The sequence below is a fragment of the Orycteropus afer genome, unplaced genomic scaffold (genome assembly GCF_000298275.1).
Source record: "Orycteropus afer afer isolate SDZICR_OR568_19922 unplaced genomic scaffold, OryAfe1.0 scaffold00048, whole genome shotgun sequence".
NCBI classification, from domain to species: domain Eukaryota; kingdom Metazoa; phylum Chordata; class Mammalia; order Tubulidentata; family Orycteropodidae; genus Orycteropus; species Orycteropus afer.
The window spans coordinates 10,816,124-10,836,866 of NW_006921635.1; the positions used below are offsets into that span (position 1 = coordinate 10,816,124).

Genomic DNA, 20,743 nt, shown 5'->3' on the forward strand with positions numbered 1-20,743 from the left:
TAAAGATGTCTTTTGCAGCAGATTTGCCCAGTGCAATATGATATCTGTTTTCTTGACTGCTACTTCCATGGAGGTTTATTGTGGATCCAAGTAAAATGAAATCCCTGACAACTTCAATCTTTTCCCCATTTGTACTCAGATGATGAGTATAGCAGTGAAGGAGACAGATTGAAAAACCTTGCCATCAGAGGTCTTACATTATATGCAGTAAATGCATAGTTAAGTATAATAGATACCAGATGGTGATAGTGCTATGGAGGAAACCAAGGCAGCAGGGGTGGTGGTGGGGTTGGGATGTAATTTTAAATGGCCAGGGAAGACTCCACAGAGGAGGTGACCTTTGAGCAAGATCTTAAGGCGGGAAGACATAAGCTGGGCAAGTCTCTGGCAAAGGGGAAGAGCACTGCCGAGACCCTGAGGCAGAACACACCTTTTGAGCCAGAGGAAGGAAGATCAGAGTGGCTGGAGTGCAGTGAGCAGAGAGGGGATGGACAGGAGGTAAAGCATGAGAGAGGAGGGAGAATGATCCGAGTGACAAGGGCAGGTAGTACATTTAAAGGACTGGGGCTTTCACTATGGATGAGATGGGCAGTGTCTTAAGTTGGGTTCTTTAGAGAAGCAAAACCAGTGAAGCATGGATGTAGGTATATAGAGAAAATGACCTTAAGGAAATGGCTCACCCAGTGGGTAGAGGCTGCCAGGTCAGAAGTCAAACTGGAAGCTTCTCCTGACGCATGCAGCTGCAGGGCCTGATGAGCCCAGGATTGGCAGGCAGTACAGCAGGCTGCTGGCTTGGATGCTGACAAACCCAGGATCGACAGGTTAGCACGGCAGACTGTTGGCTCACAGGCTGTGAAGGCAACAATTCCAGGATTGGCAATACGCTAGGCCAGTGGTTCAAGTCCAGGAACCGGAGATGATAAGGAGCAAGATGCAGGATCAAGATCAGCAGAAAGCCAGAGAATTTTCCCAGGACAGCAGGCCACACCCCTGAGAAAACGCTCTTTGAACTGATTGACTGCTCATAGCACATCTTATCATGGAAGAGATTACATTATATCAGATTTTATCATGGGGGATGACTACATCATAACTAAACATCATACTAAACCACTGAGAACCATGGCCAAGCCAAGTTGACACACAGCCTTAACTGTCACAGGAAGCCATTGGAATGTTTGGGGGAGGGAATTGATAAGATCTGACATTTTTACAAGATTAATTTGGCTACTGTATGGAGAAGACGCTGCAGGGGACAAGGATAGCAGCAGGGATGACAGTTAGAAGGCTACTGAAATAATCCAGGCAAGAGAACATGCTGGATAGGACCAGTTTTGTCCTAGTAGAAGTGGACAGAGTCAGATTGCTGATGGGTTGGGTGTGGGGAGAGAGAGTAACAAGGGTTCCAAGGTGTTGGCCAGAGCAACTGGAATCATAAGGTTGTCATTTATGGTGTTGGGGAAGCTGTGCGGTGAGGAAGTTTTTGGGGAAGAACAGAATCCTGCTTGAGATGTCTATTAGACATCTATCAGACATCCAAGTAGCAGTAATAGCAAGGAGACAGTTGGCTGTGAGGCTGGAGATGAGGAATGAACTGTGGGCCGAAGATACAAAGTGGAAGCCGTCAGCACAGTGATGGTGTTGAAAGCCAGGAAACTGGACAAGATCATCAAGGAAGTATGAGTGTAGGCAGAACAGGGGTTCTGGATGGAGCCCTGGCACATTGCAGTGATTGGAGGCCAGGAGATAAGGAGGAGATGCCTCTGAAGTAGGAAGAAAACCTGGAGTGTATAGCAGCCTGAGACCAAGGGACCGAAGTTTTCAAGGAGGAAAAGTGGTAGAAGTGTGCAAAAACGGCGAGGAGGCCACATGTTCTGACCTCCTCTAATCTCACAAGAGGAAGACAGCATTACCAGCAGTAACCCAAGGCCTATTCCTGCTAGGCCAGACATGCTGCCTCCCTCCAGCCCTTTCACCAACTGTTCCTCCCAAAGCACCCACCACCTCTCTCCTGGGTTCGATAATTCACTGCAGTGGCCACACAGAACTCACAGATTATGGGGGTTTATTAGGGAAGCACCAGGCTACAACTCAAGGTCAGGAAGAATGCTCAGTCTCTCTCCCAGCCCACCATCCCTCAGCCAACAGTCTCTCACAGTCTCTTTCCCAGCAATGCTGGTCCCTCGGTGTCTCACTCAGCGATGCGTGTCTCTTGTGCCTCTTTCCCAGCAGCACGTGTCTCTTTCCGGGGTGCGTGTCTCTTTCAGCAGCACGTCTTCCTCCACCAGCAGTCAGAGAGAGTTCTGCCTCCAGGAGGCCTCCTTTTGAGCCCGGAAGGGTGGTCAAACTAGCCAATCACAGCATCAGAACTCTAAGCACGTGAGAGAGTGTGGAAACCTCCCAGAACATTGTATTGTGCCACACCCAAAAGAAATAACCCAGGTGGGCGACTTTAAAATCAGGATCTCCTCAGTTGCTAAAAGGAAATCCCACCTTGGTGTTTACAAAGACTTATGGGTAGAAAAGCCACACTAAATAATTTACTACACCGCAAAGTGCTACTGGTAAGTAGGATGAGGACTGAGAAATGGCCATTGGATTTAGCAACTCGGAAGTCTTTGGTGACCTGGACCAGCCAGAATCAGTGGCCTGGTCGGGCATTGGTCTAATTGGAGTGGGTTTGAGAGTAAGTTGGAGGAGAGGGAATTAAGATACTGAATCCATATAGATGGGTCTTTTGAGGAGTTTTGCGTTAAAAGGCTGCATGGTGTGGCCTTCCCAAGTAGACTTGGTTTGTGAACATGTAGCTAGAACAGTGGCACTTTCCCCCCTGTCTGGGCCTCACTGGTAACTCTATTCCAGGCAGAGCTAATAAAGCTAATTTTTGAGCCAGGAGCTATTTTCTTTCTCTTTTTTCTTTTAATGCTGTAACTCGCAGTGGTGCCATGAAGCCAAATGCTGGAGACACTTTTATTAGCAGATTGCTGCAGCTGAGGCTCACTGGGGACTTTGACTGGGCCGGGCCGTTCCCGTTCTGGTGTATTAAAGGAAGACCATCAGGCCGTTTGGGAAGTTCAGGCTTGTAAACTTGCTAGATTTAATATAATTTAAGAAATCAAATGTTACAGAGATTTCTTTTTGGTGGGGTTCTTTAAAATAGGCTTGTAAAATGTTAGCAAGGTCTTTTTCTTGATTTTCCCTTTAGAATGAAAAGACATCCCCACAACCTGTCATTTTTGTTCTCTTTTAAACGAAGAAGGAAGAAGGAAAAAGCTTACCTTCCTCTTACAGTTTGCTAATGAAGTTGTCGCCACATTTCTGTCTTTAATGCCTGATTGAAAATGTGATCCTGGTCCCTTTTTAGAAATAACTCTCACCTTGCATTTATAAATCCCACAAAGAGATTTTTTGTTTGTCATCCAGGATTTGAGTTTTATCCGGAATATCAGTTTCCACAGAGGGAGCATTTGTGATCTGGGGGTCAGAGGTGAAGAGGATGCACCAAACTCTCTGTTCTCAGTTTTTCATCCCATAATCCTCTTGTACACGTTTCGGGTTATGTTATTTGAAACAACTTGGCATTTTCCTGGAAGCTGATAGGAAAATCTGCTTTCAACCTCCAAAGTATTTAAGGGCTGATGTATTTGAGACTTCATGAAAATCTACCTGAAAAGTTTCCCCATTTTCGAATAGCTGAATTTTTTGCCAATTAGTTGTCATGAAAACACATCCAGAACGTTTAGTTTAATTGGGGTCTTCTAGTTTGTAATGCCTGGGTCTGGGTTATCCTAAAATGCTGGTGCTTCAAGGTCTTCATATGATAGCACGCAGCCCTGAAGCTAATGTTTGGTTTATAGAATTATAAAGATTGCCCCCTAATTTGGGCTGGTCTTGTGATCCAACCTGACATTAAGGGCAGGGCCTAGAACTTTCCCTCTGAAGTTCCCTGTAGCTTCCCCAACTACAGGGAAGTGCTGCCAGTCAGACACATCCATGAGAGTCTCTCAGGTGTGAGAATCATCAGTTTGGCAGGTTGAGGTGGAAGTTAGTATCTGACACATATCTTAGTTGATTGACCAGGAACCCATATCAGTGTTCTCTAAAGCATCTGAAGAGTTCAGGAGCCAAATAGGTTAGGAAAGTGAAGCTAGCTGCTTATAACTTCATCTGAGAGATTAGCAGCACATGTTAAAAGCTCTGAGAAGTCCCTGCAGTGAAGAATCTTGCTTATTTTGTTTAAAATTACCTACAGTGGAATCCTTTTTTAAAGTAATTTATTAGGAGGAGTTGTCCTGAACATGCTTTGGGAAGTGTGTGTAATGACTCTTTGCTACTACTCTTCGTCCATTAGAGCTGTTTCATAATTTTCATTCCATTCCATGAGCCCAAGGATCAGAGAAAGCGGCCCTATGTGTAGTTAGCGCTCTCAGTTTTAGAGAACCTGTGAGGATCTCTGTATGTTACCCCTGTCTTATACCTTACTTAACCCTGCATCCCAGGGCGCTCTCAGGGGCAGTAGAGTGTGCTGCTCTGGAACTGTCTGAGTTGTGTCTTGGTTCGTCTCAGCTGATGTTGGTCTGTCCCTGTCTTACTTCATGATTGCCCAGTCCTCAGACTCCCTGTGGCACAGACAGATGGACAGACACCACTTGGGTGTCATGGGTAGGCTCAGCTGTGAACCAAACAAGCCAAACATCAAACTATGGACAAATGTATTCTGTCTACTCAGAGCTAGAGCTCCAATGTTATAAAGTCATTATCCTGTCCTCCATTTCCTGACCACTTGTGGTCACATGAGGGTTTGTTTCCCTGACACCCTCATGTCTGAGATGGAGAATGTTGCTGGGTGACGGCTTGGTTAAGTGGATTTGTGACTGATGCTGTGGCCATGCCCAGCGCCGGCTGCTTAATGGATCCACGTCAGCCCTGGGGAGGGCTCCAGTGGTTTGCCACAGGACTCAACTCTCAGCCTACCTTGGTTAACCTTTTTTTTTTTTTTTTAAATAATTCAGATGTGAATGCCTACAGGCTGTATTTTTATCAGAGTTGCCAATGACTTCTTGGTGGGAGAAGTAGCTAATGGAGTAGGTGGCAGGATTGGGATCAGAGATGACCTGAGGAAGTTAAAATGTTGGGTGAGGGGACCAGCGAGGTGGGATTTTAAAAGGACACCAAATACCTGTTGCTTCTGAGTTGATTCCAACTCGTAGTGACCCTACCCTGTAGGATAAAGTAGAACTGCCCCATAGGATTTCTAGGGCTATAAATCTTTACAGAAGCAGACTAGACTGTCATATCTTTCTCCTGTGGAGTGGTTGATGGGTTTGAACCACTGACCTTTCTATTAGCAGCTGAGTGCTTAATCATTGCATTACCAGAGCTCCTATGAATCAGTATAAGTCTAAATCAACTCACTGGCAACGGGTTTTTGTTGTTTTTTTAAAACAATTTTATTGTTATTTAGGTGAAAGTTTACAGAGCAAATTTAATTTTTCCATACAGGAATTCACATACACTTTGTCTCATGACATTGACTACAACTTCCCACAATGCTACAGCTCCCCTCCCACTTCCTCCCCATAGTAAACCTCTTCCCTGTGTCCTTCCCTCCCATGCACTCCTGCCTCCTGAGCTGTCTCCATGTGCATAAACAGCCCTTTTATTCTCCCGTGAATGATTTCTCCAAGGAGTGTATCTACCTAATATAAATAAATGTTCAGCTCATATGCCTATCTTTTGTTTGGCTGGAAGCCAAGGGAGTGGGTTCAATTCAGACCTGAAGGGCAGCTAGGGGCCATAGTCTCAGGGGTTCCACCAGGCTCTATCAGACCAGCAAACCTGGTTCCTCTTTTTCTTTTTTAATGACTTTGAGTTTTGTTCCACATTATTCTCCCACTCTCTCCAGGATCTCCTACATAGATCCCCCTGCGAGTGGTTAACTGTGGAGGCTGGGTACCATCTATCTAGTTCTTCTGGCCTCATAGTCATATAGGCTGAGGATTGCATGGTGTACCAGTCCCTTGGACTAATTGTTTCCATGTGTCTTTGGTTTTCTTCTTGGCTCTGGATGAGGAGAGACCCATCGTTGCATGTTGATGGCCGCTTGCAAGCTTTTAAGATCCCACATGCTACTTACCAAAGTAGGATGTGGAACAATGTTTTTATGTAGCATGTTATGCCAATTGAGCTTGATGTCGCCTGTGACCAGGGTCCAGCAACGGGTTTTTAAAAAAGATAGAAAGTTAAATGCTTAGATTAAGAAAGTAATACTCTTGAAATAAGAAGTGGGAGACTTGTTTGTTTAACTGCCATTTGTGTTTAAAAGCCCCTGAAGAATGGTGAGCATCAAATTCCAATGGCGAATGGGGGGAGATGTGGTCATTGAGAGATACACAGGAGTTCTAAGCTTATTCCAAAAAATCCAAACTCACTGCAATTGAGTTGGTTGCAACTCATAGCGACCTCCATTGGGTTCCCAAGGTGGTAAATCTTTATGGAAGTAGATTGCCTCATCTTCCTTCTGTGGAGCAGCTTGTGGGTTTGAAACCACCAACCTTCTGGTTAGCAGTCAAATGCCTTAGGCACTGTGCCACCAAGGCTCCTTAGTAGTAGTGTTTTCTTTCTTAAGCAGAGTGGTGAGCCTGTGATATTCTTTATAGCCTTTTATTTGCTTTAAATATTTAATAAAATAAAGAGACTCCAGAAGCTTTAGTGGACCATTAGTTCGGTAGACATGATGAAGTGTCTACAAGTGAAGCAGTCAGTTAATGTCTGATAAAATCTTTCTCTTTATGGCACTTCACAGCCTGTCTTTGGCATCCTGTTCAGTCCTGAGTACCACATGTGAAGAAGGACCCTGTAGATGCATCAATATTAGGGAACATTTGGAGAGGTGATGGGTATGGAAATTAGCCATGTGAAAAACAGTTGAGGGAAATGGGTAATATTTAACCAATGAAGAAACGACCAAGGGAATGTGGTGACAGCTCTTTAAACAGAGGTCATGTGGAAGAAGAAAGAGATTCTTCTTTAGAAGGACAAAATTAGGGTCACGGGTGGAATCATTTTTCTACTCAACTGAAGGAAGCAATTTCTAGTCGACGGCTGCTGACTTGGGGGTTTAGTTCTCCACCAAAAGTGTTCAGGGAGAGGCTGCACTCCTCCCTGCAGGGCTGTTGTGAGGAGCCTTCCCGCAGCGAGACAATCAGTGTACCTCACTGATCTCTAACCCAACCAGTCTGACTCACGGCGACCCCATGTGTGACAGGGTCGAACTGTGTGCCATCGGGTTCTCACTGGCTGATTTTTTGGAAGTAAATCACCAGGCCTTTCTTCTGACACATCTTTGAGTGGACTCAAACCTCCAATCCTGGGGTAGCAGCCAGGTGTGATAACTGTTTGCCCCATTTGGACTCCAGTTGATCTCCAAACTCATCTTAATTGTTCCAATTCTAAAACATTGAAGACTTGAGCAAGTGTGATGACACCTTCAGCATTACAGTGTGATACACTGGTTCAGAAAAGTAGTGGAAGCCCTTGTCACTCACTCCCATTATCTGGCCTAGCTTCTGATGCTGCGTATTCCACACGGTGTCTGTGCCTGCAGAGAAGGTGACGTAGGCGATGTGACTGTTAGTCACACCTAGAGCATGAATGCACACGTACATAGCAGAGTGTAACTAAGGGAGCCAGAACTTTAATGTGCCACGAGAGTGCTCCCTGGGTCAGTGTTGCTTTGGCATACTTTTGGTTATGGATAAGGTATTGTAGGAAGGGTTATGTTTTAGCATAGTTTGCTTGAGTTGGAAGGTCAGAATTTTTGAGACTGAGGCAAATTGAGTTCTTGGATCCTGACTAATTCTCACTTTGAAACATTTGAGCCTCTTCTGTTCCCATGGGGCAAATGGAACCCATTATAGATTTAATCAAAGTTCCTCATGAAAAAGTATAAGGAAGCTAATGGCTAGTGAGGGGCAGTGAATTCCTTGGTATGGCTTTTCTAGCCAGAGTCTTTGTAGTTACTGGTACAACACCACAACGTACACTCTGCCGTGGAGTTGGTCCCAACTCATAATGACCTGTTCTTGGGTTTCTGAGATGGTATCACCACAGAAGTAGATTGCCCAACCTTCCTTCTGAGGAGTGGCTGGTGGGTATGAACTGCCAGCCCTCTGGATAGCAGTCAAATTCCTTAGGCACTACACCACCAGAGCTCCTGTACTGGGTTGTTGTTACGTGCTGTTGAGTCGGACCCAACTCCTAGTGACCCCTCCTTGGGTTTCCGAGGCAGTATCACTACGGAAGTAGATTGCCCAACCTTCCTTCCGAGGAGTGGCTGGTGGGTTTGAACTGCCAACCTTCTGGTTAGCAGTCAAGTGCCTTAGGCACTATGCTACCAGAGCTCCTCTGTACTGGGTCGGACCAGGCAAATAAAGGTTTATAGAACTCTGATGTTGGGATTGGTTTTGTCAGTTTTGTCACTCCTCCAGGCTTAAAATGAGCCTTCCTAGAGACAGAGATCTGGTGGCATAGTGTCGATTGGTGTCAGAATTGGTAAAAGGCTGGAGGGTGGCAGCATGTCTGGCCTCATAGCAATAAGCCTTGGGCTGCTGATGGTGATTCTGTTTTCCTCTTGTGAAGTTAGAGGAGGTCAGAGACTGCCGCCTCCAAGTCCTTTTTTGCAGTCGGCTTGACTCAACAGCAGTGAGTTTGGTTTTTGGTATTTGTGTTAGACTGGGTTCTGTAGAGAAACAAAACCATAAAGCTTATATATAGAGAGAAAGAGAAATTTATCTGAGGAAAATGGCTCACACCCTTACAGAAGCTGGCAAGTCCCAAGTTCTTGGATCACATGTCAAGCTGGAGGCTTTTCCCAACTCTCGCAGCTGCAGGGGCTGAGGAGCTCAAGGTTGGCAGGCGCAGTATACAGGCTGTTGACTGCAGTGAATGACGAATCCAAGATCTCCAGGCCGAATGGTGGATTGTTTGCTCACGGACAGTTGTAGGCAGCACAACAGGATCCCGATCCCCAGAACAGTGTCTCTTTTCCCAGGATGTCCATAAATATACTGGAAGCAGGCCACACCCCTAGGGAAACTCCCTTTCAGCGGATTGGCTGTTCAAAACATATACATCTGATCCCATCATTGGAACAATCCACATCACAGTTGCTTAAACCACACACAGAATTGTGGTCCAGCCAAGTTGACACACAGCTCCCACTATCACAGTATTTAAATTTGGAATAGCATAATTTCATAATTATGACTTTGTGGGTCCTACGGGCCATGGATGGAAATTGACTAAACGACAGCAAGTTTGGGGTTTTTTTGGTTTATAGCGCAGGTAGCAGTGATCCATAGTCATAAGCACTACTACTACTATGGTTTGCAGAAATAATTGTATTTGCAGAGTACTTTCCTGTGAGCTCTTTACTTGAGATACACAGCTGTCTTGTAGATGACGTATGATTATTCATTTTTTAAAGACAAGGAAACTGAGGCTGTAAGGTCATAGAATTTAGTGTTGAGAGTGACATTTTAGGGTCTGACATCCCCCCTCCTCCCACCTCATAGAGGTGCACAGCTTAGTGACTTTCTCATAGTAACACAGCTAGTTAATGAAAAACCTGTTAGTGAGAAAGAAGCTTGGTTCCTTTCCGTGAGTATAACCAGATTTCTGCTGCATCTCATGTTTCTTGATAATGCAGCTGATCACAGAGATATGTTCTTGAGAGTGTTCTCGAATGTCCATGTATTCCTATCACTCAGGCTGCTTGGGAAAAATCATTACGTTAAGGAACTCCACCATGAGTTCTTCAGCCAAGTGTAGCTCTTTTGAATATAAAGAACTCCCTTCTTAATTTTTTAGTTTGTTACCTAAATATAATTCTTTCGAATTCCTTATCAGGGAGTTTCAGTGCTGCGTCTTCCTCAGGGATGTGTTTTGGGTTTGTATCCTGGTCCCTGGTTTCTCCTGCTTTATCTTGCTTCTTTGTGTGGACTGTGATGCTCTGTTGTCTCCGAGGCATTGTGACATTTTTGTTTATATTTAATTGGTGATTATATGTTGGAGTGACTTGCCCACGATTTTCGTTTTCTTTGTTTTGTTTATTTGTTATCTATACAGGCAGGGTACTGTTCTGTGCTCCTCTATTCACTAGTTGACAGCACTTTACACTCACCTGGGAGGAAGGTTGGGCAATCTACTTCCGTAGTGATACTGCCTCAGAAGCCCAAGGAGGGGTCACTATGAGTTGGGTCTGACTCGATGGCGCACAACAACAACAAAAACTCTTACCACCTGTCTCCTTTCCATTGTCAGCCTCTCGTATGTCCTTGCTGACCCTCGCAAACAGAGCCTGTTCTTAGGTCCCTGGAATCCAAATGAGAATACTATCACTTTAAAATCCAAAATGGTTGCCACTTGTAAACATTCAAAATGGCTGCGCCCTCGGTCACCGTAAATATCCAAAATAGCTGCCACATGTAAACAATCAAAATGGCTGCGCCCTCTGGACAGCAGAAAGTCCACAGCTCAGGTTGTCTCCCTCCTTGCTGTTTCCCTTCCTAGTCATAGGCTACCAGAGCAGTTGTCACTGCAGCCCAGTAGCTGACAGTCCTCAGCTCTGTCTCTGTACTCACTGTTTTTGTTCAGGTTTTTCACTAGTTGGTGCCTAATCCACTTCTGTATAGTTCCTTTCACAGCTCAGGGTTCCAGGATTATCTTCTGTATCTCTGTCAATTGGTTTTTCTTTTCTTTGTTGAAGAGGGTCTGTGTCGCTTCTCTACCTATTCCTCCCTCTTACCAGAAGTCTTCTAATTTTTTAATTTGTTAAGTGATAATTCTCATGTATGAGAACTTCATGTGGTTTTGTCTCTTACTAATATGTATATTATTCTGATTGATTTTTCTCATGTGTTAAACCCAATGTTGCTTCCCATGGCTGAATCTCACCTGGTCTTGGTATATAATACTTTTTTTAATTTTAATTTTTTTTAAGTTACTGGATTTTTTTTTTTTTTTTTTTAATTAGGATTTGGGTGAAGATTTACAGAGTAAATTCACTTTTCATACAGCAGTTCACATATGCTTTGTCTCGTGTCATTGACCAAAATTTACAATGCAGCAGCTCCCCTCCCACTTCCTCCCCATAGTTATAATGTTACTGGATTTTGCTTGCTAGTTATTTGCTGAAGATATTTATATCTATATTCATATGAGATACTGGTCTCTTTTTCTTTTCTTACCTAGGTTTGGGATCAGTGTGATCTAACCTTATAGAATGAGTTGGAAGGTGTTCTTTTCCATTTTTTGGGAAAGTTTGTAAAGGATGGTTGTTATTTCTCCTTTAAATATTTGGTAGAATTTACCATCGAAGCTTTCTGTGCCTGGATTTTCCTTTGTGAGAAGTTTTTGATCACTAATTCAACTTCTTTATTTATTACAGGGCTATTCAGGTTTTCTATGTTTTCCTGAGGCAGTTTTGGTGGTTTGTGTTTTTCTAGGAATTTGTTCTTTTCATCTAGCTTATCTCATTTGTTTGCATAAAATTGTTTCTAATGTAACAAAACATGGTAACTCAGGAAATCAGATTGTCCCCCTTCCCCAGGGTTTGTTGTTACTGCTGTTTATTGACTTTTCTGGGCTATTCTATAAAGTTTGTATTGTTTGTCATGTAACGTCATGCCACTGAAATCTCTGCTTGATGAACTTAGTCATTAGCTAATGATTGAATAGAAATGTCCTTAAATGCCTTGAGTGTTTAAGTTGCTCACCCTCTGCCAAGGGGCTCTCTATGTGGTAGGCCATGACTTCGGTGATCTTGAAGTTTTCAGCTCTGCCTTAGCCTTCATTTCCTGCTTGTGTAAAGTCTCAGGGGCAGCCAGAATTGAGAGATGAGGGCCTTCTCAGGTCTCTCCTAGACACACACAGAGTTCTATTAATGTACATAACATTTTTTGTCCCCAGGAATATCTCATATTTTCAAAACCCCCTATGGACATCCCATTTCCTACTTTTTCCTTTTAAGTTTTTTTGGTCAGCCTCTTGTTAACCCCAGCTGATAATGCCACCTCAGACCACAGCAGTGTTCAGCAATTGCCCTGTTTTGACAAATACCCTGGGATAGGACTGGGTGAACTCTAATTTAGGTCAGATAAAGACAAGTGCTGAGAAATGGAGCTTTTCAGCAAGTCACCAAACAGGTCACCTAGTGACAGTTCTCTGGGGATGGGATTTTTGGGGAGCTCCAGACCTGTTCTGTCCGCTCTGGTGGCTGCTAGTCTGTTGGTTTCACAGCTGCCGTAGTTATGAAGCTGTTGGCTTTAAGGCTACTGCAGAGCTAATGAGAGGGAAAGATGGGATTAGAGAAAGATGAGATAGCAGTAAGCTTGCTGTTCTTACTGGGATTCTGCTGGTTTTCCTTTAGTAAATGCTCCTTGGAATGTTGCAGGCCTTAACGTTAAGTTTGAGGGTTATGAAAAAGTTGATTTTGACAGTGTTTGCCAGTATTCTCATTGATTTAATAGAGAATATTTTTGGAGGTCTTTACTCTGCTATCCTACTCATCAGTACTTCATCAAATGAGGCTCACTGAGCGTCTCCATGCACACAGGCTTGTCTGCTCTGCCTCACTTTGTTTGATGTTCTTTATTGTCTGAGTATTTGAAGTGAAATCCTTGACAGCTTCAGTCTCTTTTCCATTTATCATGATGTTGCTCATTGGTCCAGTTGTGAGGATTTATGTTTTCTTTATGTCAAAGTATAATCCATACTGAAGGCTGTTGTCTTTGATCTTCATCAGTATGTGCTTCAAGTCATCTTCACTTTCAGCAAACAAGGTTGTAACATCTGAATATCACAGGTTGTTAATGAGTCTTCCTCCAATCCTGATGCCTCGTTCTACTTGGTATAGTCTAGTTGCTTGGGTTATTTGCTCAGCGTACAGGTTGAATAAGTATGCTGAAAGGATACAACCCTGACACACACCCTTCCTGATTTTAAATGATATAGTATCTGCTTGCTCTGTTCCAACAACAGCCTCTTGATCTATGTACAGATTCTTCATGAGCACAATTAACTATTTTGGAATTCCAGTTCTTTGCAATGTTATCCGTAATTTGTTATGATCCACACAGTTGAATGCCTTTGCATAGTTGATAAAACACAGGTAAACATCTTTCTGGTATTCTTTGCTCTCAGCCAAGATCCAGCCTTAGAGTGGGGAGCAAACATTGCACACTAACCCCGTGTTACCAGACCTTGCCACAGATCCCAGATCACATGATCTGCTAATCCTGCCAGCACAGCCCTTCTTTGGCAGTCAGGCCAACTTTGTACACTATCCTGTGATGAAATCCATCATTCTCCTAAGTTAGAGTTGGGGAAAAAACAACTAATAGCTAAAATGGCCCATTTCCTCCGAATACTTTTGGGATTTGAAATTCAGTCCAGACATAACATTAATTTCTCTAGATCACATCTCATAGTCCTGGTGAACAACTTGAGTTTTCAGTTAAATCCTTTTTTCAATCCCTACATTTATAATCTCTGTTCTCACATTAATAGGAATTTGGGTTTCTTCGTGACCAGAAGTCTAGAGTTATGGATAATTATCAGGTTATATCCTTTCATTCCAGAGGCCATCAGGGTCACTTCTGTTAGATGGAAATACAAATGTCTATTGGCAAAAAGTAAAGAAATGATGTTCTGAAAATCTGCATGTGATCGTATAGCTGTTAATATGTCAAATTGTGGATTTTTCATCTCTTTTCTGTCAGATAGTCATGTAATCAAGTAGTCTAAAATGTGGTATTAGATGGTAGCACAACAATTTTGAAATCTTGAAAGATAAAACTGGAAACATTTGCTTGTATATTTTTTCCCACCTCAGAGTGTTTTGTTAATGAGACATTTTATACTGCCATAAACCCAGGGCAATAATAAAGGTGTTGATTGATTTTTGGATGGCAAGGGCCTCCTCTAATTGCAGAATTTGACATGTGTGTCCCTTCTGCTATTTTAGGTGAGCAAGACGTGGAAGGTGATTGCAGAAGATGAAGTGCTCTGGTACAGACTGTGCCAGCAGGAAGGCCACCTTCCCAAGAGCAGCATCTCTGACTATTCTTGCTGGAAGCTCATCTTCCAAGAGTGCCGAGCCAGGGAACACATGTTAAGAACCAACTGGAAGGTAGGCATTGGCCAGCACCATTACCTGGAGAAAAGTAGCCAGCACGGCGTGGAGGTCCAGGCAGGAGATTAAACTCGGTCCCTTGAATTACAGCCAGAGGTTGGTTGCCAGGAGCGATGGCGGAGGAGTGCAGCGAGTGGCCTCCTCAGCTGTGGGTGATTTGTTGCCCGTTTTGTTCTCCATTAGACTGTCCTCCCATTTTCAGCCACTGGATTTGGGCACATCCTCTTGTTCTCCAGGAGAGGAAGGGTGGGATTGGCCGGCCAGCCACTTGCCCTCTGATGGTTGGGATCTTTGGGGCCCCCTTTCCTTCCCTTTGACCAGCTCTCCAGATGGACAAAGAAAGCAAAAACTTTCAACCACCTGAAACACAAAAGAGGAGCTGAAAAAATGTTAGTTCCAGTAAATGTGAACCAGAGATTAGTAAACGCCTCTCCGTACGGTCTTCTTCTCCCTCACGTAACCTGTTGGCTCACTTCCACAGCATTTATCACTTCACAGTCTCTACAGAAATAGTAGATCAGAGCTCAGAATCTGCACAGAGAAATGTTGCTATAGGAAATTACTGTCAAGAGCACTGTTACATAAAGCTGTCTGAGGCATGACAAGACACCCGAGTGATGGTATTTCTTTCCACCTGGGTGCTTCCAGCTGGGTATTCAGTTGTCTAAAAGGGGTAGAATGGTACTCCCTTTCCCCTCCTGTAAAGGTCAATCCTAATAGACTTAGAGGTTAACAAGCTTTTGCTCATTGCTGATGGTGACATATTGCCTGTGTGCATGCCTGTCCCCAGTCATCTCATAACCTAATTAGTGACAGATATTCTTGATCTGGGCAACCTCTCTAGTTTCTGGTAAAGGAAGGACAGTGTTTCTCTAGTTCTGGGTTTCCTGACCACACCACCACTGACATCTTGGACCAGATGGTTATTTGTGTGGGGGGGAGGGGCTGCCTTGTGCGTTGTAGGAGTTTGGGCAGGAGGGTCCCAGCCCTTACCCTGCAGACGCAGCAGCACTCTCCCTCTCCCTTCACTTGTAACAGCCAGCAGTATCTCCACACGTTGCCAGGTGTCCCCTAGGGGGCAAAAGTGCCCCTTGTTGAGAACCACTGTTCGGAGGACAATTAGAGTGGCTTTCCTTTTTTAAGCCATTAAGACATTACCACTAAATCAAACCGTGCGGCCCCCCAGGGTGAGTTTGCTTCTATGCAAGGTGGTGAACTCTTTGGGGACGCTCAGCCCTGTGGCCTACAGGCCTGAGGTTGTGATGGAAACAAGGGAAAGGATGGGATGAAGGCCTGAAAAAGGACGCCTTCCGAAAAACGGGGTCAGAAAGCAGAGGATCTAACCCCTGGTGGGTGGGGATTTAAAGAAAGCTGGAGAATTGGGCGTTAACTGGGGCCTTGCTATCCAGAGAGAAGTGATAACTTAAGAGGGATTTGTGAGTGTGGTTGCCAGAGATAGTAATTGTCCCCTGGCTAGTATTCAGAAGTGTCAGACCTGGAGGGAGAAAGTAGCGTGTAAGCTTTTGCTTTCTCTTTGGTAATGGAGGGAGGGAGGCAGGTACCCCTTCATCGTGCGGGCTGCAGGCGGCAAAGGTGGAGGTGTTTAAAGACCTGCCCCACAGCATTTGGCATTTAATGACAGTATACAGGTTATGCAGAATGTCACTGAACATCTATTTCTGTTTCTCTCTAACAAGCAGAAAGCCATATGTTTGGTAGGTGCTCCGTAAGAGGTTGTTGACTGACTGGAGTAAAACTGCAGGCATCCTAGGAGGGAGACTTCTGTTTGGGCCGTCTTGAGCCAATTTTCCAACACTGTTAATAATAAGAACTAATAAGTGATATTTTTAATGATGAATCTTTTTTCCTTCAGTGTAATGATAGGGTTCTTACTGTAATTTTCAAATGAAAGGCCTATAGAAGCATAAAATGTAGTGTTAGAACACGTTGCTTTACAGTCATTGCCCTTGTTTTTGCATCTGTAGAGCAGGGCTAAGATTTGCACCACTCCTGGGCTTGTGGTGAGGCTGACTGTAGCAGTACTTCTCACACACCCCCTGCAGAGCTCACTCAAGTTCAATGCTAAGTCATTGTTGGCCACAGTTGCCCCTAAAGCTTCCTGCACAGATACTGTGATACTGTGCTAGTCATGGTCGACTTCAGAATGGGTTGAGCAGCTGATATGGAGTGGTAGCTCGTAGATCAGTGTCTGTAGAAACCCTAGAAGGAATCCCAAATTCTCAGGGACCTCCATATAGAGGATGAACTGCAAATGCATGATGAGCTTACCTGGACCTGCAGTTCAGATCCAACCTGGGTGTGGTTTGCATAAACTCTCTTTGTCTCTGGTATTCTAGGCTCTCTAGGACTGGAATACCAGTGTGGATGTGGAGCCTGTGAGGGCCCGGGAAGCCCCATGACGAGATGTTGGTGAATGCTGTAAGCATGCCGGCTTTCCTCTCGGGGGCTCACTTTCTGCCAGGGGCTTTTCCCCTCAGAAGAGCTTTTCCACTCTGGGTCACTGTGTCTGTGGCCCTCACACAGATGACTCGCAAAGTTGACCTCTCCTCCCTTTAACAACACCAGCGGGAGAGCTCCCCTTGGACGTGTTTCGTTTTACCCTTCAGCCTTAGACTGGGCCCTCAGGTTAAGTAAGATGTTACACAGTGGATCAGATCATCTTGCACAGTGCCTGGGACACAGCTGCATGGTAAACGTTGATTTTAAATGGAACGGATGTCATCGTCCTTTTCCTAGTAATATAAGTAATACAATAATAGTAATAGCTGCCACTACTTACTGAAAGCTTACCACATGCTAGGAGCGGCACTCGACACTTGCACACGCTGTTTCTAAGCCTCGTGCCAGTTCTGCAGAGTAAATACTAGGTTCTCTGATACCTTTATTCACACTTGCTTTTTGGCTTGAATTAGCCTCCGCTTTCCCACCATCTTCACGTAAAAGCGTTATGTTTCTCAAGACCCGTTTATATTTACCTTAAAAATAATTGTGTAAACCCATTGTTTCTAGGTTGTTTCTGCCTCATGGTGACCCTATAGGAAGAGTAGAATTGCCTGTGGATTTCCTGTCTATATAGAAGCAGACTGCCACATCTTTTTCCCACAGAGGGGCTGATGGATTTGAACCAGTCACCTTTTGGTGTGCAGCCTAGCACTTAACCACTGCCCTACCAGGGTGCCTAAAAAATATTTATATACATAAGAAAAATGACCATAGTATAGTAATTCACAGTTCACAAAGGGACACACAGTGGAAAAGACCTCTCTGCCTCTCTCTCTCTCTCTTGCCTCTGTCTCTGGCACCTGCTGTCCCACCTGAGGAGGCACTGCATTACTTACAGGTTTTTAGGGTTCCCTTTTAATACTGTTTCTATGAAACTTCTAACCTCTCAGTCAGAAACCATTTCTTCTCTTCTTCCTTTTTTCCAATCCTGATTTTATCTCTTTGTGTGTGTGTGTGCTTGTGCATGTGTGCATGTGCGTGTGTGTGTGTGGCTGTTGTAGTCTGAGAGTTCTCCTTAGAGTTGCTCACAGGTAGCATCACTTGATGCTTTCTCTTCTCTGAACCAAACTGTTCCTGCACTTTATATACCGGTCTTCCCCAGCTTATGTTGGGGTTTCATTTGAGTTGTAAGTCACTTCTGATGTATATAAAATATTTCTTTTATTTTTTTGTTTTGGTTTTCATTTTGTCTTTTATTATCAATACCTTTATGAATCCATTTATCTATCTTTGGGGTTTGGAAAAATCACATACAGACATCAGTGAGTGAACATATGAGAATGATAACATTAACATCAGCAGATTACGTGCTGCAACGTTGTATGCAGTACGCAAAAAACAGTGAGTATGGTTTGTTGTAACTCAAATATGTGGTAAGTCAGGACCTACCTGTATTCTCCACCATCAGCAGGTACTTTGCAGTCCAGCATTATGTACATGTTTCATTTATTATCTTGTGATCTCCTTTAGGAAAGGGGCAGCATCTCACTCACCCCCGCCCGAGTTCATGGATATGGTAGCTTGAAAATGCACAAGTGTTTAGCATGTTAGTTGTCGTTTTCCGTTCAGATGCCAGGATGACTTGGAGCGTGGCGCATGCTCTGGAAAGGAGATGAAAGCCGGCAGCTCCATCTCTGGCTATAGGGATAGTACCAACCTCACCTCCCTTTGTCATCTTGCAGAACCGCAAAGGAGCTGTGAGCGAGCTGGAACACATCCCTGACGCAGTCTTATGTGATGTACATTCTCACGATGGAGTGGTCATTGCTGGGTAAGCAAAAATGGTTGGTTTGTTTGTTTTTAACAGCACTCTGCATCTTCAGGTCTTTGATTTTTCATGTACCACCATCTGAGAACCAGTGACCTTATCTTTCCGTGAGAGTTTGTGCCTTTCTGAGTCACAGCCCCTGTTTAAGATGGGAAATTGCTCTGATTCTGTTCTCCAGTGTTTGAGATTTGAGGGCTCTGACATAAGTGGGGAGAAGCAAGTGGTGTCGAGCAGATCTGTAATGCATTTTTCTCCATATGTCTTTGCTGGCTTTCAAATCGCTCTCGTGGCATGCACTGTTAGATTTTCATTAAGGTAAACAGTTTGCATTTTATGAAGACATAAAAAAGTCAAACAAGAATAATAAAGTGTTGGCAACAAAGTGGGTCTGCCCATATTTTCTTTTTCTGAAGCCCTGTACGTTATGAGGCACGGCTGTGGCCACACACAGTCTTCCTTTCCCACCACATTATACCTGTTTGCTACTTAAGTTGTCCTGAAATAGGCTTTTTATGTCTCATTGGCTAAGAAATCTAATTTTCATCTGTGTAAATCCCTTTGGCTTCTGTTCCCAAAACCACTTTCATGAATTCTTCATATTTTGCTACAATGATGTGTTTATGTTATGTCTTTCTTCACTGTACAAGAAGATCAGTTTACTTTCTGTATGTAGGAAGACTATCTTAAAGTACAGTCTCAACGTATGTACTGTCTGCCACCAGGTAGAGACCAGAACATTTAAACTTGTGAATCTAGATTGGTTTTGGAGTGAACCACCAAGAGAAGTTCCTCCCTATATACAGGAAAAAAAATAAACCCTAGACTTAAAAACTTGGTAGTAGCTGTGTCTCTTTCTTCAGAGAAAAACCTTTCCTTAGGAAGCATTCCTTAAAGAGCAGAGTTGGAACTGAGATGCCACGCAGTCAGATTGTTGTCACATTTTGTAGGCCTAGGAGAAAATAGTTCCACCGTAAACACAATTATGTCCAGGAGAGCAGTCTTCTCTCGCTTCCCTTTACTGGCCACCATTTAGAGGCCGATGCCCTTCTTGGGAGTGTCAGAGAACTGTTATTTGTAGAAAGATGAATGGACTAGAAATCTGGCGTTCTGTCCCTGTAGCTATCAGTGAAGGAGCCCTGGTGGGATCAGTAGCTAAGTGCCCAGCTGCTAACAGAAGGATTGATGGTTCAGACCCATCCAGTGGCTCTGTGGAGGAAAGACCTGACATCTGCTTTGCTGACGACAGCCTGGAAAACCCTGTGGGCAGTTCTGCTCGTCACATGGGATCTCTGAGTTGGAATTGACTCAGTGGCAACATGAACAACAGTTGTCAGTCTGAGGACCTTGGGCTTCTGTATGCGTTTGGTAAAATGTGGGCCTTAGAGCCCATGATTAGTAAGGTCCTTTCTTGCCCACTAACTGTGAGATTCGGTGGTAACTCGGAAAGGCATTTCTATTTTCAAGGGTCTCTGCCTAGTGTGTTCAAAGGCACTGGAGGACAGAGTGTTGAGAGTGGACTAATGAGCAATAAAAGAAATTAGAATAAAGGACAGACTTTCACCTCAGGAGCCAGCTGTCAATTTCTTGTCTGGAGGTGGGCCTCATGAAAGGAAAGCCGTGAGCCCCGGTGCCAGGCCTCTCTCCCTGCTCTGTGCTCCCTTGGGGTCTGTTCAACATTACTGATTATGCCAGCACAAAGCAAAGCGACGGCAGAGTTTTGTGGATCGATAAGATGAAACTTGATCCGTGGGTCAGAGAGGCTCCTCAAGTCTTCTCTTACTAAGAGAACCTTAGTTTATGGCCTACATCAGCTACTTCAGTCTTGCCTGGGTGTAGAGCATCTTGTGTTTATCATTAAAATTTTATCTGGTGGTTACGATGCTTGTTTTCTGGGTCAGATCTTGAATCCCTTTTCATTTGAGACAGTGGTGTTTGTGGTTACCTCATTCCCAATCAATGTTGTATTCACCAGCTTTCTACAGTTGTGTATCTCCAAGGAGTTCTTAAAGAGACCCCCTCACCATTTCTCTCTCTTGTAGCTATCTTGCGTTTCTCTTATTTTTCCTCTTCCCTCCCCCCCCCCCCTTTTTTCTTTTACATAAACAGAATCTGTTCAGGAACTTCGTTTTATGTATCTAGAGCTAAAGTACTTATTTTTCCATTTGACCTGTTAAATGTATTTCTTATAATTGATGGAGAGCAAAGACTGTTCAATAATCCCTTGCTGCTTCCCACCTTTCCAGGTCTCTTTGTAAATG

At 44.0% G+C, this 20,743-nt stretch overlaps 1 protein-coding gene across 1 annotated transcript in view; it reads left to right on the forward strand.

Annotated features, from left to right (window-relative positions):
- FBXW8 (F-box and WD repeat domain containing 8) overlaps nt 1-20,743 on the forward strand; it is a 162,403-nt gene that overhangs the window by 37,544 nt on the left and 104,116 nt on the right. Inside the window, exons 3-4 of the mRNA XM_007938281.2 lie at nt 14,027-14,191; nt 18,400-18,488. Coding sequence (XP_007936472.1) covers nt 14,027-14,191; nt 18,400-18,488 — 254 coding nt within the window. The remainder of the gene's footprint in view (nt 1-14,026; nt 14,192-18,399; nt 18,489-20,743) is intronic.